The sequence below is a fragment of the Nerophis lumbriciformis genome, linkage group LG33, assembly GCF_033978685.3.
Source record: "Nerophis lumbriciformis linkage group LG33, RoL_Nlum_v2.1, whole genome shotgun sequence".
NCBI classification, from domain to species: domain Eukaryota; kingdom Metazoa; phylum Chordata; class Actinopteri; order Syngnathiformes; family Syngnathidae; genus Nerophis; species Nerophis lumbriciformis.
The window spans coordinates 912642-939722 of NC_084580.2; the positions used below are offsets into that span (position 1 = coordinate 912642).

General features: G+C 41.0%; 1 protein-coding gene across 6 annotated transcripts in view; it reads right to left on the reverse strand.

The window, feature by feature from the left end:
- sema6a (sema domain, transmembrane domain (TM), and cytoplasmic domain, (semaphorin) 6A) overlaps positions 1–27081 on the reverse strand; it is a 358331-nt gene that overhangs the window by 86242 nt on the left and 245008 nt on the right. For all 6 annotated transcript variants that reach the window (XM_061928359.1, XM_061928357.1, XM_061928358.1 and 3 more), the window contains exons 11-14: positions 22700–22917; positions 15170–15301; positions 6925–7080; positions 319–492 (exon numbers count right to left, since the gene is read on the reverse strand). In XM_061928359.1, the coding sequence (XP_061784343.1) occupies positions 319–492; positions 6925–7080; positions 15170–15301; positions 22700–22917 (680 nt within the window). The remainder of the gene's footprint in view (positions 1–318; positions 493–6924; positions 7081–15169; positions 15302–22699; positions 22918–27081) is intronic.

The window sequence follows — 27081 nt, forward strand, 5'->3', positions numbered from 1 at the left end:
TACACTCGGACCTTGCGGAGAGAATGAGCACGTGCAGTGGAAGGCTCAGACTCCCAAAATGCAACACGGAACGACACAGGAGGTCCTTCATACCGACAGCCATCAGACTGTATAATGCATATGTTCCTTGACTGCACTTAAATGTAGAATATATGTAGAATATATTTATATCATTCATATATTATATATAATATATTGTATATATTATATTATTTATTATTATTATTGTCTATTGTGAGCGAACTGTGGTGCTGAATTTCCCTAAGGGATCAATAAAGTACTTTCTATTCTATTCTATTCTAAATGTAGGAAACGTACTTGTCAGGATTGTAGACGTTGAGCTCCTCCAAGAACAAACTGTCGTTGAGGAAGCCGTTGTTCATTTTTGCGAGGAACTTGAGGATGATGCCTTTCTCAGATCCCAGGAAGACCACAGTGTGGTTCTTATAGGGTCCGGCCTTGCTATCCACCACGATGCGTGTCAGGCGATAGCTGAAACACAAAATACAGAGACTTCAGTTTAGGTGTGGGACGCAGGGTTTGCTTTCACACCAATTATGTATTATAAGATGGGCTTGTAAGCTTGGTCAGTTTACCCATGGTGGCGGTTTTTTCACACAGTAAAAAAAAATAAAAAATTCCAACCCTACCAAAATGCATCCTTACAAATCATGTACTATCTCTCTATTGGTTGCAAAATGTAAATTGTAGCTTTGTGGCTTTTCTTTTTTGTCACTCAGGCTTTTAAATCAGGAGTATCAGTTATATTTCTCAATTTACACATATTTATTATATTTCCAAACATGTCGTAGGTTTTTTTCCATATTTACATTCATTTTTATTGTGAATGGTGGCAGTTATTGTTAAAAACAGATGGCATTGCAGTCATCCAATGACACCAGCGCAGTATTCATTTTTCAGTTGCTTTGCATGAAAGTTTTCTCACCTTAATCAAACCACACAATATTTAATTTGGCACTTTATCGAGATCACCTAGAGGTTGGTAGATGTGGTCCAGACTGCCATGGCAGCAGGTAGTGTAACAGGCAATAAAAGCCCACCTCTTTCTACCAAACCAATTTCAAAAACCAGTGTGTGGGGTTATTTTGGGACTAGCTAGCTCAATCAGCCTGCCTTTCATCAGACAGCTCAGAAGTCTAAAGGGGGATTGGCAACTGCAGGACCCAAAGATTCTGCTTAATGGAGTTTGCCTCGATTGACTCCTGCAAGATTAGTGTCACCTATCCCTCTTATCCAATGGCTTTGTACGACATATTCACATATAATATTAAACATATTCACTAGAGATGTCCGATAATGGCTTTTTTGCCGATATCCGATATTCCGATATTGTCCGACTCTTAATTACTGATTCCGATATCAACCAATACCGATATATACAGTCGTGGAATTAACACATTATTATGCCTAATTTTGTTGTGATGCCCCGCTGGATGCATTAAACAATGTAACAAGGTTTTCCAAAATAAATCAACTCAAGTTATGGAAAAAAATGCCAACAATGCACTGTCATATTTATTATTGAAGTCACAAAGTGCATTCTTTTTTTTAACATGCCTCAAAACAGCAGCTTGGAATTTGGGCCATGCACTCCCTGAGAGAGCATGAGGAGCTTGAGGTGGGCGGGGTTGGGGTAGGGGTAGCGGGGGGTGTATATTGTAGCGTCCCGGAAGAGTTAGTGCTTCAAGGGGTTCTAGGTATTTGTTCTGTTGTGTTTATGTTGTGTTACGGTGCAGATTTTCTCCCGAAATGTGTTTGTCATTCTTGTTTGGTGTGGGTTCACAGTGTGGCGCATATTTGTAACAGTGTTAAAGTTGTTTATACGGCCACTCAGTGTGACCTGTATGGCTGTTGACCAAGTATGATTTGCATTCACTTGTGTGTGTGAAAAGCCGTAGATATTATGTGACTGGGCCGGCACACAAAGGCAGTGCCTTTAAGGTTTACTGGCGCTCTGTACTTCTCCCTACGTCCGTGTACACAGTGGCGTTTTAAAAAGTCATAATTTTTACTTTTTGAAACCGATACCGATAATTTTGAAACCGATACCGATAATTTTCGATAATACATTTTAAAGCATTTATTGGCCGATATTATCGGACATCCCCAATATTCACACATTATTTATTTATTTCCCCAGTCTTCAATTGCATTAAACTCAAAAGTAGGCAATGCTGGGTTACAAACACAGCCTCAGTCGTATGTGTGTATTTGCAAAATGTACAGACAATAACAAGATTGACAATTGTTTTGTCCACCACAAATGTTAACCTTACTTTAAAAGGAAATCACATACTCTTAACCTTGTCTTTCAAGCATTAGCACTGAATGTCTCTTAAAGGCCTACTGAAAGCCACTACTACCGACCACGCAGTCTGATGGTTTACATATCAATGATGAAATCTTAACATTGCAACACATGCCAATACGGCCGGGTTAGCTTACTAAAGTGCAATTTTAAATTTTGCGCGAAATATCCTGCTGAAAACGTCTCGGTATGATGACGTCTGCGCGTGACGTCACGGATTGTAGAGGACATTTTGGGACAGCATGGTGGCCAGCTATTAAGTCGTCTGTTTTCATCGCAAAATTCCACAGTATTCTAGACATCTGTGTTGGTGAATCTTTTGCAATTTGTTCAATGAACAATGGAGACAGCAAAGAAGAAAGCTGTAGGAGGGAAGCGGTGTATTGCGGTCGGCTGCAGCAACACAAACACAGCCGGTGTTTCATTGTTTATGATGACAGTCAAGCTTTACCATTGGCCTGTGGAGAACTGGGACAACAGAGACTCTTACCAGGAGGACTTTGAGTTGGATGCGCAGACGCGGTACCGTGAGTATGCATGCAGCTGCGGCTTCCAAACATTTGATCGCTTGCCCGTACGTGCGTGCCGCTATGTGCATGTCACGTACGTAACTTTGGGGACTTTGGGGAAATATATGTGCTGTATGAACTTTGGGGAGGTGAACGGTACTTTGGGCTGTGGGATTGAGTGTGTACTAAATCCTTTCAGCAAAAATATGGCAATATCGCGAAATGATCAAGTATGACACATAGAATGGACCTGCTATCCCCGTTTAAATAAGAAAATCGCATTTCAGTAGGCCTTTAATGTCTTGGCGGGCTTTATCAAATAAACAATAACAGCAATCTGAAGAGAGTTTTTTCCCAACCCTTTGGGTTGAGAAAAAACTCAATCCAATGGGATGACAATGAGAAACCTTGGAGGGGACCGCAGATGTGGTGACCCCCAACCCCTTGGGCGACCGGTCCAATGGACGTCGAGTGGATCTAGCATAATAGTGTGAGAGGCCAGTCCATAGTGGATCTAACATAATAACATAATAATATAATAATATGCATGTCCTCCTTAGAGTAAAACTGTGTTTAAACTCTATTACTGCAAGTTTCCAATTTACTTCTACATCCTAAATCTAGTATTCAAAAAAGAGATGCTGACAGGTATCATTAATGAACTCCCTCTTCTTGCCGCATATGCCCCCACATGGGTCTTCTTTTTCAGCTTACGTAACGCTTTTAACCGCTGACTGTGACTCGCATGCAAAGCTGCGCTGCTCCTTATTAATGAAATAAAACACTGATTATGTAAAACTGATGTGTTTGTGGTGAAAAGAAGCCTGGCAGTTCTAAACTTGCTGATAAGTGTTAGCATTCTAAACTAAGCCACGGCGGTATATGGGTCAGATCTCGGCAAAGACATGAAATGAGGACGACGATAACAAATTCTTTATGTGGCTCATCTGTTCACTCCTCGTATCACCTTGTCTCAGCTCTGACAAGGACCTGGAGACCTAACTTTTCAACATTATAAATCAGAAGAAGAGCAAACATGTTTGACGGAAAAATAGATCTCCGTTGTCAGTGTTGCTTACATTTACCAATATCTTCTAAAGACCTTATGTTTATAGACTATTCCATTCATAATCCAGTTCAAATGTTTGATCATGCAAGTACCTTACTTATGATGAGTTTGTAGGGTTGTCCTGATACCAATAATTTGGTACTGGTACCGGTACCAAAATGTATTTCGATACTTTTCGATACTTTTCTAAACAGGGGATCACAAAAAATTGCATTATTGGCTTTATTTTAACAAAAACAGTTTCGGCTTGAAATAAAATACTGAACATACTAGTTAACTTGTCTTGTAGTAGTAAGTAAGTAAACAAAGGCTCCTAATTTGGATGCAGTAACATATTGTGTCATTTCTATGTCTATTATTTTGTCAAAATTATGAAGGACAATCTGTAAAAATGGACTATTAAGCCACTTGTTCTTTTACTGTTAATATCTGGTTATTTTAACATGTTCTATCTACACTTCTGTTAAAATGTAATGATCACTTATTCTTCTGTTGCTTGATACTTTACATTAGTTTTGGATGATACCACAAATTTGGGTATCGATCCGAAACCAAGTAGTTACAGGATCATACATTGGTCATATTCAAAGTCCTCATACGTCCAGGAACGTATTTCCTGAGTTTATACATATAATACATATTTAACGGTAAAAAATATCGATATAATCAGTCGACATGATACGCTCTTGTACTTGGTATCATTACAGTGGATGTCAAGTGTATATCCACCCATGGCATTGGTTTACATTGAGGAGCGCTAGCTTTTGTTAGCGGTGACGCCGGGGAGCTATTATATCTTCCTACGGTGTGTAGTGAGGCATAATTAGCTATTCCTCGTCCTGCAGGGATGATACTTACATATTTGTCGGCACGGAGGCGAGGATTAGTGATTTAGAAGTAGCTAAAACACTGCAAACTGTGGATGGACATTAGCCGCGAGCTCGCTAGCCATGTTTTAAAGCACCTCTTGTAGAGCGGCGCTTCAGTGTTATAACTTCACCTTTATCATTAGTTTTTAAGCCAAAATGCGTCCGTTCACCCTTTTCTGTCTACATGCCGTGTCTGCTTGTAAGTACTCTGTGATTGTGTGCTGCCGAACATGCTCCTCTGCTCGTAAAACCAGCAATGTCACGACGTCATGCCCGGTACAAAAAAAAAAAAAAGGGAACCGGTATTTTTCAAAGGGAGTTTAGTACCGTTTTTGATTCATTAGTACCGCGGTACTTTACTAGTACCAGTATACCGTACAACCCTATGAGTTTGTTAGTAATCGTGGCTTGTATTTAGAACACAAATACAATTTAAGTATTGCCAGCATTGTATCAAAATCATATTTGTTTGGTGGCACTATTTGAAAAACAGCTCAATGTTGGTGAATAACATGCCTCGTAAGTAGGGATGTCCGATAATGGCTTTTTGCCGATATCCGATATTCCGATATTGTCCAACTCTTTAATTACCAATACCGATATCAACCGATACCTATATCAACCGATATATGCAGTCGTGCAATTAAGACATTATTATGCCTAATTTGGACAACCAGGTATGGTGAAGATAAGGTACTTTTAAAAAATAATAATAAAATAAGATAAATAAATTAAAAACATTTTCTTGAATAAAAAAGAAAGTAAAACAATATAAAAACAGTTACATAGAAACTAGTAATTAATGAAAATGAGTAAAATTAACTGTTAAAGGTTAGTACTATTAGTGGACCAGCAGCACGCACAATCATGTGTGCTTACGGACTGTATCCCTTGCAGACTGTATTGATATATATTGATATATAATGTAGGAACCAGAATATTAATAACAGAAAGAAACAACCCTTTTGTGTGAATGAGTGTAAATGGGGGAGGGAGGTTTTTTGGGTTGGTGCACTAATTGTAAGTGTATCTTGAGTTTTTTATGTTGATTTAATAAAAAAATAAAAAAATAAAAATAAAATAAATAAAATACAAACGATACCGATAATAAAAAAACGATACCGATAATTTCCGATATTACATTTTAACGCATTTATCGGCCGATTATATCGGCAGGCCGATATTATCGGACATCTCTACTTGTAAGCAATGTCATCATATGTGGCAGCAATATATTGCACCAGTCTTCGACAAATAATGCGAGATTTTCCCATATTTTTGTGAGATTTAAAATGTACTTTGCTTTTTCTTTGGCTTTTTGCCAATTGATGCCGTCACAAAAAGCTACCATTGACAGAAAATAGCAAAAGGGTGATGATGTGGTCCTCCCATCTCTGTCCTGACTCGTCAGTACAAAAAGCTATTTATCAAATATTTATAGGCTATGTATTCAACATTTAAGGCTCAAACATATTGCTCCGTATGTACAGTACAGGCCAAAAGTTTGGACACACCTTGTCATTTCTTTATTTTCATGCCTATTTACTTTGTAGATTGTCACTGAAGGCATCAAAACTATGACACATGTGAAGTGAAAACCATTTCAAGCTCATTGAGAGAATGCCAAGCGTGTGCAAAGCAATAATCAGAGCAAAGGGTGGCTATTTTGAAGAAACTGGAATATAAATCATGTGTTCAGTTATTTCACCTTTTTTTGTTAAGTAGATAACGCCACATGTGTTCAGTTATAGTTTTGATGCCTTCAGTGACAACCTACAATGTAAATAGTCATAAAAATAAAGAAAACACATTGAATGAGAAGGTGTGTCCAAACTTTTGGCCTGTACTGTAAAGCAAACATATCCAATGAGGACACATTTGGCTCTAACTAGTGTTAAGTGTATGTCTGAACAACATCAAAGGAAATGTAGACCCATGACTGTGTCTTTTTCTCACAACTATAAGTGTGGAAGAATAAAAGAATAGTGCCGCTCCTAACAGTGAAAACAGGTCAGCAGCTGGCCCGCGGTGTTGCATCGCTGCGTTTTAATTAGCCTGACTCCCCGAGTAGCACTTGACTTAATTATTGTTCCCGCTCCTTAGGAGGCTCGAATAGCAACAAGACAGTTTGGAATGTGTAATACTCACCGAACCATGGTTTTGAGGAACCAGGGTCGGTTGGCGATAGAGGGCACCGCCTCATCCATCAGGGGATGCATCTTGATGAAGTTGAGCGTGTCATCGGGAAACTCATTGGACACCTTGTACCTCTCCATGGATGGAGAACCTGCGCAGTTGCCAGGCCTGCGGAAAGAAAGTAGGAAAAAGTCTAATAAACAAATAAGGACTATACAACTCCAACATAGCTCTGTGATGACATTCATCAGCAAAAGGTATTGTTTTTATCGTCATTAACTGGTTTGTTGGTTAGTTAGCAGGATACATTCAAGTCAAAGTACCACTGATAGTCACACAGAGGGTGAAATTACCCTCTGCATTTGACCCATCCCCTTGTTCCACCCCCTGGGAGGTGAGTAATTTTGGTGATTTAACCCCCAATTCCAACCATTGATGCTGAGTGCCAAGCAGGGAAGTAATGGGTCCTATTTTTATAGTCTTTGGTATGACTCGGCCGTGGTTTGAACTCACGACCTACCGATCTCATAATGCAAAAACTACCGAACAATTTACTAAAAACTTTGTAAAGTAGTGGTGTTTGATGAAAATATTTCAATTGAGTTGAAATGGCAAAGCCCTGCCCTTTACCAAGTTCCTGGGGGTGCAGATAACTGACTATATAACCTGGTCCCTGCACACCGGAGCTCTTGTAAAAAGAGCTCAGCAGCGCATGCACTTTTTGCGTCTGATGAAAAGAGCACAGCTCCCTCCCCCCGTTCTCACCACATTCTACAGAGGCACTATAGAGAGCCTGCTGACCAACAGTATCTCTGTCTGGACTGGAGCCTGCAATGCTTCAGACTAGAAGTCTCTGCAGAGAGTGGTGAGGACGGCGGAAAAGATCATCAGGACTCCTCTTCCTCCTATCCAGGAGATCGCAAAAAGCCGCTGCCTGACCAGGGCTCAGAAAATCTGCAAAGACTCCTCCCACCCCCACCAAGGACTGTTTTCACTGCTGGACTCTAGAAAGAGGTTCCGCAGCCTCCGAAGCAGAACCTCCAGGTTCTGTAACAGCTTCTTTCCTCAGGCCGTAAGACTCTTGAACGCATCATAAAAATCCCCTCAACTCCCCCCAAAATGGATTAACTCGCTGGAATAAAAAAAAAAAAAAGACAATATAACATACATCCATAAACGTGGACGCATGTGAAAAAGTGCAATATATTTATCTGTACAGTAACCTATTTATTTATTTATATATGCACCTTATTGCTTTTTTATCCTGCACTTCTATGAGCTAATGAAATGAAATTACGTTCTTATCTGTGCTGTAAAGTTCAAATTTGAATGACAATAAAAAGTAAGTCTAAGTCTAAGTCTTTAATGGGTGGAATATGAAATCTCTTTTAGCGGTTCGAGTCGTGATATCAGAAATCAGAAATGAAAATGGTACGGTCTAGACTTGAAACGATTAATAGATTAATTAGATTACAAAAAAATATTTTATTTCTATTCTGTTGCTTCGAATATTCTTTTAATGAAGGCAACACATAAAAATGTGTGAAATCCGGGCCCCCCTGTTTGCCGAAAACGTAAAATTAAGACATTTCCAAACAGCTGCAGCAATAGAGCGCGAATGAGAGTGTGACAGTAGAGAGTGATGATGGATCAAAGGAAAATAGCTCGGAAGGGGAAAGAGAGGAAATGGCCCAAAAAAACTTTTGGGATCATTTTAAACTAAAAAAAGGTTTGCAATGTTTGCACTGTCATAAGAAGCTGGCATTCCACAACAGTGCTACATTGATGCTGCAGAACATTAGCAGAAAGCATCGGGTGTATTTACAGAGCAAACAACCAGAAACAAGATAAATGTGTATTTTGGCAGGCAGCTGCCGTCATTGACATTGGCAGCTTGACTCGCATAAGGAAAGTTTTATTCAAACACATGTTAGAATGACCATATTTGGTAACAAGTTTGTCCAAATATCAATCACCACTTCTCCAATTAAAACCTTTTTAAATGTGTATGTGGTAAATTATGACATACACAATTTAGAATATGTATGTATTAAGGTGGGCAGTACGGTGCGGCAGTGGTTAGTTAGTGCTTGTGCCTCACAATAAGAAAGTCCAGGGTTCGATACCCGGGCGCATGGTCTTTCTGTGTAGAGTTTGCATGTTCACTCTGTGACTGCGTACCATACTCAGTCTCATATTAGTATACCCAAAATATTAGTATGAACTAGGGTTGTCTCGATACCAATATTTTGGTACCGGTAGCAAAATGTGTTTCGATACTTTTCTAAATAAAGGGGACCACAAAAAATTGCATTATTGGCTTCATTTTAACAAAATATCTTAGGGTACATTAAACATCTGTTTCTTGTCTTGTAGTAGTAAGTAAGTAAACAAAGGCTCCTAATTTGTCTGCTGACATATGCAGTAACATATTGTGTCATTCCCCATTCTATTATTTTGTCAAAACGATAAAAGACAAGCTGTAAAAAATTATTATTAATCTACTTGTTCATTTACTGTTAATATCTGGTTATTTTCTGTTTCAACATGTTCTATCTACACTTCTGTTAAAATTTAATAATCACTTATTCTTCTGTTGTTTGGATATTTAACATTAGTTTTGGATGATACCACAAATTTCGTCATCGATCCGATACCAAGTAGTAACAGTGTTATACATTGGTCATAATTTAAGTTCTCATGTGTCGAAGGACGTATTTCCTAAGTTTATGAATATAATATGATTTTATTTTTTGATAAGAAAAAAGATTTTCTGACGATAAAAAATATTGATGTAATCATAGTAGTATCGACTAGATACACTCTTGTACTTGGTATCATTACAGTGGATGTCAGGTAAATCCACCCATGGGATTTGTTTACATTGTGACGCCGGTGAGCTATCGTATCCTCCTACGGTGTGTAGTGAATCATGTTTAGCTATTCCTCATCCTGCAGGGATGATACTTGTAAAAAAAACTCACTTTATTTGTCGCCATGGAGGCGATGATTAATAGTAGCTAAAACACTGCCGATTGCGCATGGACATTAGCCATGTTTTAAAGCACCTCTTCCTGTGGGCGTTTCATTGTTAAAGCTTCACCTTTATCGTTAGTTTTTAAAGGGGAACATTATCACCAGACCTATGTAAGCGTCAATATATACCTTGATGTTGCAGAAAAAAGACCATATATTGTTTTAACCGATTTCCGAACTCTAAATGGGTGAATTTTGGCGAATTAAACGCCTTTCTATTATTCGCTCTCGGAGCGATGACGTCACAACGTGACGTCACACCGGGAAGCAATCCGCCATTTTCTCAAACACATTACAAACATCGAGTGAAATCAGCTCTGTTATTTTCCGTTTTTTCGACTGTTTTCCGTACCTTGGAGACATCATGCCTCGTCGGTGTGTTGTCGGAGGGTGTAACAACACGAACAGGGACGGATTCAAGTTGCACCAGTGGCTCAAAGATGCCAAAGTGGCAAGAAATTGGACGTTTGTTCCGCACACTTTACCGACGAAAGCTATGCTACGACAGAGATGGCAAGAATGTGTGGATATCCTGCGACATTCAAAGCAGATGCATTTCCAACTGGACTGGACAGATCAGCTTTCAGGAAAAGAGAGAGGATGAGGGTATGTCTACAGAATATATTAATTGATGAAAACTGGGCTGTCTGCACTCTCAAAGTGCATGTTGTTGCCAAATGTATTTCATATGCTGTAAACCTAGTTCATAGTTGTTAGTTTCCTTTAATGCCAAACAAACACATACCAATCGTTGGTTAGAAGGCGATCGCCGAATTCGTTCTCGCTTTCTCCCGTGTCGCTCGCTGTCGTCGGTTTCGCTTGCATACGGTTCAAACCGATATGGCTCAATAGCTTCAGTTTCTTCTTCAATTTCGTTTTCGCTACCTGCCTCCACACTACAACCATCCGTTTCAATACGTGCGTAATCTGTTGAATCGCTTAAACCACTGAAATCCGAGTCTGAATCCGAGCTAATGTCGCTATATCTTGCTGTTCTATCCGCCATGTTTGTTTGTACTGGCATCACTATGTGACGTCACAGGAAAATGGACGGGTGTATATAACGATGGTTAAAATCAGGCACTTTGAAGCTTTTTTTAGGGATATTGCGTGATGGGTAAAATTTTGAAAAAAACTTCGAAAAATAAAATAAGCCACTGGGAACTGATTTTTAATGGTTTTAACCCTTCTGAAATTGTGATAATGTTCCCCTTTAAGCCAAAATGCTTATCTACACAGTGTCTGCTTGCAAGTACTCGGTCATTGTGCGCTGCCGAACATGCTCCTCTGCTCGTAAAACCAGCAATGTATCGACGTGATGACGACGTGCCCACGACGTGCCCACGACGTGCCGTCATGCCTGTAAAAAAATAAATATGGCGAACCGGTACTTTTCAAACAGAGTATAGTACCGTTTTTTATTCATTAGTACCGCGATACTATACTAGTACCGGTATACCGTACAACCCTAGTATGAACCATGCAGTGCAGAAGTAAAATAACCACTCCAATTATATTATGCACGTATAACTGATGTCTTAGCAGCTTTAACCAGAACCAAGGAAGGCAGGTGTCCAATTGTCTTTGCTTACAGGATCAAGTGGCAGTCTTTCTATGTGATATCTTCACTGAGAGAAGGTGAGAATGGCAGTAATAGAGAAGCTGCTCTTGATAGCACTTCCCCTTTGCAGACATCCCACCTCCAAGAGCTTGTAAAATACTTTTTACAACAAAGTCTTTGATATGGTGCCATGCCATAAAATCCACACCCGCTCTCAGAACTATTAGCCAGCTGGCTACTGAATTTAGGCAAGATAGCAAACACGCACAAGAGCCCAGCATCAGCTCCATAGATCCAAACATATGATAGTATGGGCGGTGAAGTATATCATGACCGAGGGAGAATGCAGACAGTCAAGTTGTACTTAGGCAAAGCACGCTTTGATCGCTAACTGGGAATCTGTCCAAAACAGTGAGTTGCTGAGAGCAACAAACATATAAATACCTGTAAATAAGAACCTGATAATCTTAGCAAAAGGGTGAAATATTTGTTGTACCGTATTTTTCGGACTATAAGTCGCTCCGGAGTATACGTCGCACCGGCCGAAAATGCATAATAAAGAAAGAAAAAAACATATATAAGTCGCACTGGAGTATAAGTCACATTTTTGGGGGAAATTTATTTGATAAAATCCAACACCAAGAATAGACATTTGAAAGGCAATTTAAAATAGATAAAAAATAGTGAAAAGGCTGAATAAGTGTACGTTATATGAGGCATAAATAACCAACTGAGAACGTGCCTGGTATGTTAACGTAACATATTATGGTAAGAGTCATTCAAATAACTATAACATATAGAACATGCTATACGTTTACCAAACAATCTGTCACTCCTAATCGCTAAATCCCATGAAATCTTCTTCCTCGGTGTCGCTTCTAAACAACTCTGCCAACTCTGCCAACTCCAAAGGTATGCGCCGCTTCCTCTTGTCGTTTTCTGCTGCATATTTCACTACGTCCAGCTTGTAATCTGCAGTATATGATTTCCTTTTCGGTGCCATTTTTGTTCAGCCCTTCTCAGTTTTTATAAGTTACCGCCAATGTTGAAATGATCCATTTTTATAGCTACGGACGTAGTAGCAGGTAGCATCCCATGACCCACAATGCACTTCCGCCATGACGCACAATGCACTTCTGCTATGACCCCCCCGCCCCAAATTTTTATTGGTTGACGTGTGTGTGACGATTGCTGACATTCGCCTCGTCTCTTACGGGAATGAGATAAATAATATTATTTGATATTTTACGGTAATGTGTTAATAATTTCACACATAAATCGCTCCGGAGTATAAATTGCACCTCCGGCCAAACTACGAAAAAAATTGGGATTTATAATCTGAAAAATACGGTATATACTTTCTGATTTTTTTTATTTTCAAAGGCCTACTGAAACCCACTACTACCGACCACGCAGTCTGATAGTTTATATATCAATGATGAAATCTTAACATTGCAACACATGCCAATACGGCCGGGTTAGCTTACTAAAGTGCAATTTTAAATTCCTGCTGAAAACGTCTCGGTATGATGACATCAGCGCGTGACGTCACGGACTGTAGCGGACATTTTGGGACAGCACGGTGGCCAGCTATTAAGTCGTCTGTTTTCATCGCAAAATTCCACAGTATTCTGGACATCTGTGTTGGTGAATCTTTTGCAATTTGTTCAATGAACAATGGAGACAGCAAAGAAGAAAGCTGTAGGTGGGAAGCGGTGTATTGCGGCAGGTGTTGTGCCGGATAACGCACCCCCGCCGTAGAATGCACCCCCTGACTGTTTTGCCGGATAACACAGCCGGTGTTTCATTGTTTACATTCCCGGAAGATGACAGTCAAGCTTTACCATTGGCCTGTGGAGAACTGGGACAACAGAGACTCTTACCAGGAGGACTTTGAGTTGGATACGCAGACACGGTACCGTGAGTACGTATGCAGCTGTGGCTTCCAAACATTTGATCGCTTGCCCGTACGTGCGTGCCGCTATGTGCATGTCACGTACGTAACTTTGGGGACTTTGGGGAAATATATGTGCTGTATGAACTTTGGGGAGGTGAACGGTACTTTGGGCTGTGGGATTGAGTGTGTTGTGCAGGTGTTTGAGTTGTATTGGCGGGTTATATGGACGGGGGGGGGGGGGGGGGGGGGTGTTTGTTATGCGGGATTAATTTGTGGTATATTAAATATAAGCCTGGTTGTGTTGTGGCTAATAGAGTATGTATATGTCTTTATTTACTGTTCTAGTCATTCCCAGCTGAATATCAGGTCCCACCCGCCTCTCACAGCATCTTCCCTATCTGAATCGGTCCCACTGCCCTCTAGTCCTTCACTCTCACTTTCCTCCTCCACAAATCTTTCCTCGCTCAAATTAATGGGGGAATCGTCGCTTTCTCGGTCCGAATCGCTCTCGCTGCTGGTGGCCATAATTGTAAACAATGTGCAGATGTGAGGAGCTCCACAACCTGTGACGTCACGCTACTCGTCTGCTACTTCCAGTACAGGCAAGGCTTTTTTATCAGCGACCAAAAGTTGCGAACTTTTTCGTCGATCTTCTCTATAGATCCTTTCAGCAAAAATATGGCAATATCGGGAAATGATCAAGTATGACACATAGAATGGACCTGCTATCCCCGTTTAAATAAGAAAATCGCATTTCAGTAGGCCTTTAATGACAATATACTACACTACACACACATAAATAATATGTATGAATAATTTTAAAACACTCAAAAATGTAAATAAATTGTATTCATAGTGCAAGCCCTAAGGCGTATATGTACATCTAATTCCTGTTGCTGGTATCGTCAACTATTTGCTGCCACTTGTTGCCATGCGGAATCTATGGGGCACCATCATTTTTATTCCTAAATTACATTTTTGGAAAAATACCAAAGAACAGTTATGCTCAGTTGAATTCTTGGCACATTAGGTTAGATGGATGGCTCTGTTGCATCACATACCGGAGGAAGAACATGGGAGAGTTGGAAGGGCAAACGGACTAAATATTTTTTCCCGACAACTCCAATATAAGATATTAAAACATTTATTCACATTAATTTCCCAATAAGCTCACAACGCTGTATTGAAAATAGAACATATAATGGTGATTGTTACTATAAAGGGGCATCAATTTACTGATTTTGAATGAAAGTGGTGGTAATAAATGCTAGAGGCTTCTCTATGATGTATAGCTTCATTTATGTGTGCCAACATGTGGGGAGCAGAACGGAAACTGGCACTTCTTATGTACGAGTACCGTGTAAATGGTTAGCGAGGACAGTTAACACATGGCGGAACCGTCTGCTACTGCAGACTTATGGGTGCCATTGAACCCGCCGTCTGGTCTCCTTCCACATAAAATGAAATAAATCAAAAACAAAAAAAAGAACCATGTGGCTGTTTGATCTTTGTCCAACCAAAGGTAAAGCTTGCACCTACGCACAATAAGATGCTTGTCACTGAATGCTAACCATGACTTAATACAATAGTCAACAATGCAACCCTGGAGGCATTTTTCTGTTTGTAAAGATCAACTGTGTAGTTTTTATACAATCCTGCTGTCTCAATTACGTGCTTGGCGGAGGTAAGGTAATGAAATGACAAAATGCACAGTATTATTGTGTGTGTGTATGCATGCACTGGTTAATTAGCTACAGTCATACCTTGGCTTGGGAACCCTATCCTCAGGAAAAGGGGTCCAGGTGGAGTCGGGGGATTTTTGCTCTTTGAATCGCCCTGTGAACGTGTTGGCCACCTCTGCCATGTCATAGGCGCACACCGCAGAGCCTGGAATGCTGCCATTGAACACAAAAACAACAAAGCCACTGATGAATGAATGAACACATCAAAGATCCACCATTGCCAAGGCTGGACTATCACTAGGAGGCAGAAAAACTGATTTGAAATCACCATAGATGGCTGAATGTGAAACTTTATCACTGTTGACAAGTCATTGCAGAAATGCAGTATAAAAGCTTTTTGAATATTTAAAAAATGCTTTGCAAATTGGCATTACAACAAACCACTTCACTCAAGCCATGTTTTAGAACACATACACTGCAAAAACTGAAATCTAAGTAAGATTAAATATCTCAAATAAGGGTGATATTTGCTTACTTTCTGTCTGATAAGATAATTCTCACTAAGCAGATTTTATATTAGAGTGTTTTACTTGTTTTAAGTGTTTTGGTCCTAAATGATCTCGGTAAGATATTACAGCTTGTAGCTGAGATTTGATGACCTATATTGAGTAAAACATGCTTGAAACTAGAATATCAACTTTTGCAAAGCTATGTCATCAACCTCACAAGTATAAAACTACTTTTTTTAAGTAATCATTTCTTATTTCAAGCATGAAATAAAAAATCATGACTTTAACACAATTGTGTCTCATAATTAAAAGACTTTGCTGTTTTATTTTCAATGAAACAATAGAAAATACGTTCTCATATAGTAGTACAGTTGGCACAGTACAGTAAACTGACAGTTAATATTTAAACATTTGACATTTCAAACAATTTTGAACAGAAATAGTTCATGCACATTCAGATAAATTCTTCAATCTAAAAAAAATTGCGCACTAATTGACTGAAAGAGCACGCACTTGGCGCGATGATGTCATGTTATCGATGGGAAAATGCCTTTTTAGACGATATGATTTGCCTGAGCGGCTAGTAGACCCCGAGAGTAACAAGCGGTTTCCTTGTTGCCTTTCCATTAGGAAAAATAAACTAGTTTTTTGTATAAGTTTGCTGGTTTCAAGAAATGTAATGCCGAGTGCATATCATTATCTCAAGATAATGGCACTAGCATTTACTTCATTTAAGAATATTTTTCAACATATTGAGAAAAAAGGTCTCATATTTGTTTTTTCTATCAAGAAAAGTGCACTTGTTATTAGTGAGAATATACTTATTTTAATGTATTTTAGGGTTCATTGAGGTTAGCTAATTGTACTTGTTTTGGAAAGTCTTGACAAGCCAAATTTTCTTGTTCTATTGGCAGATAATTTTGCTTAGTTCAAGTAACATACCCCTCATTTTTGTATTTTTTTCCCTTGTTTTTGAACACTGACTTTTTGCAGTGTAGTTTTATAGGTTATAAATAAATCTGGTATTGTGTTACTTTGTGTAGGAGGCTGAACATTAAAAATGCTCTTTTTATTTCTTATTGGTTTTCAACAGTGGCGGGCCGTGCGTTTCCCACCTAGGCCTTCAGTGGCGTCCGACTTCAATGATTACCTCTCAAAATACCATAGTTTATGTCACCACATGACCATTGCTGGAGAAATACTATACAGAAACACATTTACGCGCTACTGGGCATTGAATCACCACCAACAGTGTACATAACGGGTTATTTCCTGGCGCCTTTAAAAATCAATAAACCCGCATCGGCAATTAAAACATATCTTATGTGGTACTGTCAAAATTTAAATTGCAAAAAAACATATTAAACGTGAAAAAATTAAGAAATAAAATATCTCAACTCACAATCTGTAGAACCCATTCGAGCTTCCGGGGTTAGCCGAGAGCGTCTCACAAGATGTAGTTTCTCTTTAAATATCCTTCTTGAAAACGGCCTTGCAAATATATGTGTTGTCTTGTCTAATCGTAAAAGATGCAGACGAGGCGTGTTGGCTGAGTTCTTAAAGTTTACTCCACGAGGTGCTCATCAAAAACATCCCGCTGCCGCTAAACCGGGCTACTGCGCATGCTCTTCACTACTGTGGCATGCTGGGTAATGGAGTTCTTATGTTACCTAGGTCATAACGTCACAATATATATCTGCCTTAAGCCATCTAGAAGGCCTTACTGACAACAACTTGTGATCTGATTGGCTATCGCAACTGTCTATCAACTGTATGTCCCCTTTCACTTACAGTGCACAGACGCCAGCATTGTTGATTCTGAAGGTTTCGGGCAGATTTAGTACAGCATGGCAACATAAGCTAGCTGAATTATGATTGGATACAAACTCTAACCTAAAAACAACAGTGCTGGAAGGAGCATAATATGACATGAAGAGAATATGAATACGTTCATATATTTAGGTAAAGTAAATAAAAATTACTTTTATCTTTAATTATGATCATGATTTCTGGTTATGTTAGGCCAGCAGAGAAGGCCTTGCAGGCCCTGACGGCACACCACTGGTTTTCAAGTAGGTTATACCTCATTATTGAGTCAATGTAGACCACACAGGGATTTGGAACCACATTGGACTTTGCAGATTTCAAATTAGGTCATTTTTGGAAAGCTTGCTTAAAGAACAGTAGCTTACTTTGAGTTTATCAATCTACAAAGGGTCCAATACTGGCTAAATATATGACTCACCCCAGGCACTGGCAACCTACACTACACCACTAACACCGATGTCATGGATCATTAGTGCAATGTTATGAAACTGAAACTTTACTGTTTTCACTAAGGTCTCTTTGATTTATCACCACTATATTTAGCCATGTGTTATTAAACGTGGTGGCTGGGAAGCGTCCAGTGGTTGCCAAGTCTTATGAGGACACAGATTCTCTGCTCCGTCTCTACAAAAATGCCTCGAGGCATCAAAGTTCAGCATGCGCCTACTGCCATGGACAACAGATATGTTAGCGGGGGTCCTACTGTGTGATTGCACATGTCTGCCTTGGAAATTCAATGCATAGCATATTGCTGAGTCACTTTGCTATTTAACAAGAGTTCAGAAATAAGAATCTAACAGACTTTCTTTCATGGCGTCATGTCTTCAGACTGATCAGTTTGTTGAATCATCGGTGAAGTTTGTGGCGTAGACATTGGGAAACAAAAACCCAGACAAGAGTAGTATTATGTGGGATAAGATACTAAATTGCAACCATTGTCGTCTGGATACTGGATATGTGCAGTAAGTTACACCCTTCCCGATGGAGAACACCAACAGCAAAAAACTGTATGATTGGGCATGGTGGACAAGTGGTTATGACTGCAGCCTCACAGTTTCAAGGCCTTTGTTAGATTCCAGTGTGGACCTTGTAGGTTCTCCCCATATGCAGCTCTGCACCCAGCCTGGGTTACGAACACAAGTCCACAAATCCCCAATTGTTGCCGAGCAATGCAAGCCAAGGGTTGTCAACGCATTGTCCAGCACACCTCTTAAAGGGGAACATTATCACCAGACCTATGTAAGCGTCAATATATACCTTGATGTTGCAGAAAAAAGACCTTTTTTTTTTTTAACCGATTTCCGAACTCTAAATGGGTGAATTTTGGCGAATTAAACGCCTTTCTATTATTCGCTCTCGGAGCGATGACGTGACGTCACATCGGGAAGCAATCCGCCATTTTCTCAAACACCGAGTCAAATCAGCTCTGTTATTTTCCGTTTTTTCGACTGTTTTCCGTACCTTGGAGACATCATGCCTCGTCGGTGTGTTGTCAGAGGGTGTAACAACACGAACAGGGACGGATTCAAGTTGCACCAGTGGCCCAAAGATGCGAAAGTGGCAAGAAATTGGACGTTTGTTCCGCACACTTTACCGACGAAAGCTATGCTACGACAGAGATGGCAAGAATGTGTGGATATCCTGCGACACTCAAAGCAGATGCATTTCCAACGATAAAGTCAAAGAAATCTGCCGCCAGACCCCCATTGAATCTGCCGGAGTGTGTGAGCAATTCAGGGACAAAGGACAAACTGCCGCCAAGCAATGGCGGCAGTTTGTTCCCGCAGATGAGCGAGCTAAACCCCCTGGATGTCTTGGCTCACACCGTCCCTTATGCCACCGAAGATGATCAAGAGAAGAATATCGACCCTAGCTTCCCTGGCCTGCTGACATCAACTCCAAAACTGGACAGATCAGCTTTCAGGAAAAGAGCGCGGATGAGGGTATGTCTACAGAATATATTAATTGATGAAAATTGGGCTGTCTGCACTCTCAAAGTGCATGTTGTTGCCAAATGTATTTCATATGCTGTAAACCTAGTTCATAGTTGTTAGTTTCCTTTAATGCCAAACAAACACATACCAATCGTTGGTTAGAAGCCGATCGCCGAATTCGTCCTCTCTTTCTCCCGTGTCGCTGGCTGTCGTGTCGTTTTCGTCGTTTTCGCTTGCATATGGTTCAAACCGATATGGCTCAATAGCTTCAGTTTCTTCTTCAATTTCGTTTTCGCTACTTGCCTCCACACTACAACCATCCGTTTCAATACATGCGTAATCTGTTGAATCGCTTAAGCCGCTGAAATCCGAGTCTGAATCCGAGCTAATGTCGCTATATTTTGCTGTTCTTTCCGCCATGTTTGTTTGTATTGGCATCACTATGTGACGTCATAGGAAAATGGACGGGTGTTTATAACGATGGTTAAAATCAGGCACTTTGAAGCTTTTTTTTAGGGATATTGCGTGATGGGTAAAATTTTGAAAAAAACTTCGAAAAATATAATAAGCCACTGGGAACTGATTTTTAATGGTTTTAACCATTCTGAAATTGTGATAATGTTTCCCTTTAAGGCGTTGGGAAGTACAGTGTTATACATTATAGTGCTGGCTGGCATTAGTTATATTAAGTACTTCCAATACAAACAAAACACTAAAAAGGACGTAGCGAATTTGCTTGACTAAGGCAGTTCGGAATTTTTGAAAGTACGCCTCTAGAATTTTTTTAGACCAGTTGATCTGCCGTTGATCTGCCGGTGAAGTTTGTGGCGTAGACATTGGGAAACAAAAACCCAGACAATAGTAGTATTATGTTGCTGAATTTCCCAAAGGGATCAATAAAGTACTTTCTATTCTATTCTATTCTATTATATGTTGGATAAGATTCTAAATTGCAACCATTGTCGTCTGGATACTGGATACCGCTCGCCTGTGCATCGGTTGGGAACATCTCTGCGCTGCTGACCCGTCTCCGCTCGGGATGGTCTCCTGCTGGCCCCACTATGGACTGGACTCTTACTATTATTTTGGATCCACTATGGACTGGACTTTTACAATATTAAGTCAGACCCACTCGACATCCATTGCATTCGGTCTCCCCCCCTTGTGCAGCCCTTTGAGACACTTGTGATTTAGGGCTATATAAATAAACATTGATTGATTGATTGATAGAATCACACAGAAATCCAAAGTTTCGGGCGGCCAGAGGCATCAGAGACATAACAGTAGACATGGAATTTATTTGCTTGTGCCTTTCATACAGAACCCAGAAAACTGGTAAACTACTGTGTCTGGGTACGCATTCAAACAGCGACATGTGACACATACAATACAATCAATCAGACAGCAGCGATTGCAATTGTAAATGTTCAAACCCTGTCCTGGCCAGAAAAATGATCTCAAGAATGTGGCTTTAATCGGTAGCGTGAAATTGTGTCAAAATTTGAACCTATGATTTAATATATACTGTGATTAACTACTGAATGTTGAAAGTTCAAAATTAATTGACATGGACAGTAATAAAGATTTAACGATGGCGACAGTTTGACCCAAAACATATTATTTAGATTTTCATTATAGTCAAACAAAAAAAGCCTAACTAATCGTAGAGCCAACCAGAGTCTTGTAATTGATTGAGTTTTGAAATATTTCACTCCTTTTTTAATGTTTCTGCAAATTTGTCACCTAAATATTCCAGTAATAAATGGCATTAACCGAGCTGCTGTCAATAGCCTGAAGGCTCTCCAATTAATTGCTCCTCAGACTATGACATGCAAAACCAGCACTTATAGAATATTTCATAGGCGCTGCTTCATTGACTTTAAATGCCCATTAACCATGCTCAATTGCATTGTCACAAGCAATTGTCTTATCTACTAAAAAGCAGCCATAAAATTGAGCGTAATACGTGCGAGCTATCAGCCGAGCCCTATAGCTTTGTGTTAATTTTCAATTTAGATGCTGCGTATGAATATAAAAGAAGCTCTGAATGGTGGCTAAGACAAAAAAGGTTAAGCATCTGCAAATCAAAAGGGCAGCAGGACTGTTTTTATTGGAGGTGTAAATGTTGACCCAGTGCACATCGCCAGAAGGCACACACTTTTAGCAGTAATAAAGGTCAGTCCGCCATCGTGTTGGTGGGCTGCTGTTTTGATAATAGTGTTAAAGAATGAGCGCACACATAGAACAACTCATATTATTTTTAAAGCACTTATATCCACTAGATCAGGCCTGGGCAATTATTTTGACTGGGGGGCCAAATTTAGAGAAAGAAATGTGTCTGAGGGCCCATCCATCCATCCATCCATCCATCCATCCATCCATCCATCTTCTTCCGCTTATCCGAGGTCGGGTCGCGGGGGAAGCAGCCTAAGCAGGGAAGCCCAGACTTCCCTCTCCCCAGCCACTTCGTCCAGCTCTTCCCGGGGGAATCCCGAGGCGTTCCCAGGCCAGCCGGGAGAGATAGCCTTCCCAACGTGTCCTGGGTCTTCCCTGTGGCCTCCTACCGGTCGGACGTGCCCGAAACACCTCCCTAGGGAGGCGTTCGGGTGGCATTTTGACCAGATGCCCGAACCACCTCATCTGGCTCCTCTCGATGTGGAGGAGCAGCGGCTTTACTTTGAGCTCCCCCCGGATGGCAGAGCTTCTCACCCTATCTCTAAGGGAGAGACCCGCCACCCGGCGGAGGAAACTCATTTCGGCCGCTTGTACCCGTGATCTTGTCCTTTCGGTCATAACCCAAAGCTCATGACCATAGGTGAGGATGGGAATGTAGATCGACCGGTAAATCGAGAGCTTTGCCTTCCGGCTCAGCTCCTTCTTCACCACAACGGATCGATACAGCGTCCGCATTACTGAATACGCTGCACCGATCCGCCTGTCGATCTCACGATCCACTCTTCCCTCACTCGTGAACAAGACTCCGAGGTACTTGAACTCCTCCACTTGAAAAGCTCCTTCCACGTCTGTCCCTGACACCCACATTTCAGGCTGACACGCTGTGGAAACGCTCCCCACCCACACTGCTTGGTGCCTCGTCTGAGCTGCTGTGACTTAGATTACCACAGTAACTAATTAATGACCATAGTAACTGGTATATCATGCAAAAGCGCAGATTCCAACCATTGAAATACTTTGTATAGTTCAAGACTTACGGTCATTTGAAAAAAAAAATTTGGGAACGTCCGGCGGGCCAGATTGAAATACTTAACGGGCCGCATGTGGCCCCCGGGCCTTAATTTGCCCAGGTCTGCACTAGATGCTTTCCTAGACAGACAACCTACCTGTTGTAGGGAGTGGAGAAGGTCGCCATCACAACGTCCTTCCCGTTGATGTGAATGACGTCCGTCACAGCCTGCAGGATGTTAAAATAAAAGTGCGAGTCGCCTGGTATGGAGCAGTTCAGGCGGGACTTGAGGAACGACGTCCATTGCTTCTCCAGGACACGAGGTGAGCCACCTCGGTCGTTCTTACAAACCCTCGCCACCCGAGGAAACACCACCTGGCCAAAACATCAAAGTGTCAGCTCCTTTGCAATGGTTTGAAACTGAATGTTCTTAAAAAAATGATTTGGTGGGTTTTTAGCAAAATTATTTTCGAAATAATCTTGATTTAGGTGGATTTCCAAACATGTACCATATATCCCGGCAAGAAATCTGCGTTCAAAGAACTCCGGCTTATTAGTGATTCCCAGAGCCCAGAAAAAGTCTGCGGGCTATAGAGCGTTTTCTATTCGGGCTCCTGTACTATGGAATGCCCTCCCGGTAACAGTTAGAGATGCTACCTCAGTAGAAGCATTTAAGTTCCATCTTAAAACTCATTTGTATACTCTAGCCCAGTGGTTCTTAACCTTGTTGGAGGTACCAAACCCCACCAGTTTCATATGCGCATTCATCAAACACTTTTTTAGTGAAAAATAATTTTTTATTTTTTTTTCAAATTCAAGACAAAGTTATATGTTTCTTTAGTGGTGCACAAAATGAACTGTGCATGAACACAGTGCCAACACAGTGCGTGAACTCCCAACAAATTACACACCTTTAAATCAGTGTGACTTCTGCTGTTGCCGTATCCATAATACGCCGGTAGGGAGAAGTTTTTATTTACATGATGAGTCGGGTGTGTCTTGACCTCCGCGCATACTTGCCAACCTTGAGACCTCCGAATTCGGGAGATGGGGGGTGGGGAGGTGTTTATGTTGTGTTACGGTGCGGATGTTTTCCCGAAATGTGTTTGTCATTCTTGTTTGGTGTGGGTTCACATATTTGTAACAGTGTTAAAGTTGTTTATACGGCCACCCTCAGTGTGACCTGTATTTCTGTTGATCAAGTATGCGTTGCATTCTATGTGTGTGTGAAAATCCGTAGATATGATGTGACTGGGCCGGCACGCAAAGGCAGTGCCTTTAAGGCACGCCCCCAATATTGTTGGCTGGGTGGAAATCGGGAGAAATTCGGGAGAATGGTTGCCCCGGGAGATTTTCGGGAGGGGCATTGAAATTCGGGAGTCTCCCGGGAAAATCATGAGGGTTGGCAAGTATGCCTCCGCGGTGGAGGCTCCGCCGAACCCCTGAGGACAACTCGCCGAACCCCTAGGGTTCGATCGAACCCAGGTTAAGAACCACTGCTCTAGCCTTTAAATAGACCCCCTTTTTAGACCAGTTGATCTGCCGTTTCTTTTCTTTTCTGCTCTGCCCCCTGGGGGGGGGGGCACAGGTCGGGTGGCCATGGATAAAGTGCTCCAGAGTCGGAACCCAGGGTGGACCGCTCGCATGTGCATCGTTTGGTGACATATATGCGCTGCTGACCTGTCTCTGCTCGGGATGGTCTCCTGCTGGCCCCACTATGGACTGGACTCTCACTATTATGTCAGATCCACTATGGACTGGACTTTCACAATATTATGCTAGACCCACTCAACGTCCATTGCACCGGTCTCCCCCAGAAGGGGGGGGGTGGGTCACCCACATCTGCGGTCCTCTCCAAGGTTTCTCATTGTCATCCCACTGGGTTGAGTTTTTCCTTGCCCTGATGTGGGCTCTGAACCGAGAATGTCGTTGTGGCTTGTGCAGCCCTTTAAGACACTTGTGATTTAGGGCTATATAAATAAACATTGATTGATTGACTGATTGATGTTTGACTGTAAAGAACATAGCTAATGGATAGTTTGTTTGCTGCAATCAGTTAGGCTAGAAGTGGGATTACAAAGCCTGACAGTGAGCTTGATGCTAACCATTCTGTGTGGGATATTACATTAGCATAAGATTAGCATACCATATTTTGAGAGCTATTATGTCAACCAATAGCTAGCTTGATGTTCTCCATTTTACACCAACCGATAGTTAGCCTGGTGCTACAGCTATGTGGTGTGGAATGTTACACCTGCAAATAATTTGGTTGGATAGCTAGCATGTCGCTCGCAGTTGTTTTTGGGATAGGTAGCTTGGTGCTAACTGCTACGGCCTGCGGTAAATGTTACACTTGGCGATAGTTAGCTATGTGTGGGATTTTACACCAGTTAACAATTTCTTTTAAACCTTTATTTACACTGGAAAGTTACATTGAGTTTAAAAATCGTGTTTTTTTTCAGGGGAATTAGACAAGGGAGGGTGACAAACTTTCATACACCAATGGGGCTGGCACTGAGAGGAAGTTAGGTGAAGTGTCTTGCCCAAGGACACAACAACGAGGATGGTGGAAACTGGAATCGTAACAAGAACTCTACAGTCAAATGATACAGTAACATGTTGCTAACCGCTATTCAGTGTATGTTGCACAACAACATTTTGACTAGCTTTTCTAATATTGAAATGCCAATTTTTTTGAACAAGACACAATCACTTTACGAAAGAAAAGAAAACAAATATTTTTCTAAAATTCCTGAACACATGTAGAAGCAATGTCTCGATTACCCACCTGCCTCATTCATCCCATCACCAGACAAACACAAGCGGAAACAAACACGCACACACACACACATACTGGTTATCATTTGGAATGGGGACCAAGTTTTTGATCATCACTTGTGGGGACCACCCTTTCTACAGGTTGTGGAAGCATAAAAAATAATTACCAGTAGGTAAAATGGCCACTGCCCAGTTAGCTCATACACGTCTTTAAATCTCTGGATTGATGAAGTAATGTGCTCTTACTGGGCACCAGGGGGAGCTCTACTAACCACGTTAAACCCAGATTCCGATCTAACAAAGGTCTTAACTCATTCTCTTTCTACGCCACATCAATGTGGAATGCGCTCCCAACAGGTATAAAAGAAAGGGCATCTCTATCCTCCTTCAAAACCGCACTAAAAGAACACCTCCAGGCAACTTCAACCCTAAACTAACACCCTTCCCGGATTGTTGTTAATAATCAAATGTAAACAATCAAATGCAGATATTTTTCTTATGCCTTCTGATCTCTCTCTCTGTCCACTACTTGCTGTACATATCCTACCAAATCAGACCTACACTGTTTCAATATCCATTTCTCTGTTCTCAATTGTTGATGACTGATGATAACAACCAAACCTAACCCCCCCCACACCCCGAATTGTAAATAATGTAAATAATTCAATGTATACACCCTGATGATTATTTTGTGTGATGACTGTATTATGATGACTATATTATGATGATAGTATATATCTGTATCATGAATCAATTTAAGTGGACCCCGACTTAAACAAGTTGAAAAACTTATTTGGGTGTTACCATTTAGTGGTCAATTGTACGGAATATGTACTTCACTGTGCAACCTACTAATAAAAGTATCAATCAATCAATCAAAACCCTTGGGAAAAAGAGTTAATATGGTTCATGGGGATCAAATTTGAATAATTTTGCATAATTCACACAAATTTGTACGTGACTACTGAGGACCATTTAAAAAAAAAAAAAAGTTCAAATTAAATATGACATGATCCTCAGAATACAGCACTACAGCTGTCCTCTTATAGGAAGTTCATCCATTCATCCATTTTCTACTGCTTGTCCTGTTCGGGGTCGCAGGGGTGGGGGGGTGCGGGAGCCTATCTCAGCTGCATTCGGGGTACAGCCTGTGGGGTGGTATAGCTCGGTTGGTAGAGCGGCCGTGCCAGCAACTTGAGGGTTGCAGGTTCGATCCCCGCATCCGCCATCCTAGTCACTGTCGTTGTGTCCTTGGGCAAGACACTTTACCCACCTGCTCCCAGTGCCACCCACACTGGTTTAAATGTAACTTAGATATTGGGTTTCACTATGTAAAGCGCTTTGAGTCACTAGAGAAAAGCGCTATATAAGTATAATTCCCTTCACAATTCACTTCACCTGGACAAGTCGCCACCTCATCGCAGCTTATAGGAAGTTTCACCACTTAAATGTTAAAGCAAATCCTGCATCTTCTGTGACATTACTGAAAACTGCTATTTAGCAGTAATGAAGTTGTCTGCAACTCCAACCATTTATCATTTAAAAAGGTTTCCCTTTAAGGGACCTGTTTTTTTGTCCCCATACCATCAGAGGTCCCCTAAAGGTGACTGTGTAAACCGAGCGATGTCCCCATTAAGCAAGCATTGCCAGAACACACACACACACACACACACACACAGAGAAAATAATGCAATCAGAGTGAATATGGATTTAAACCAGGGGTGTCAAACTCATTTTGGATCGGGGGCCACATGCAGGAAC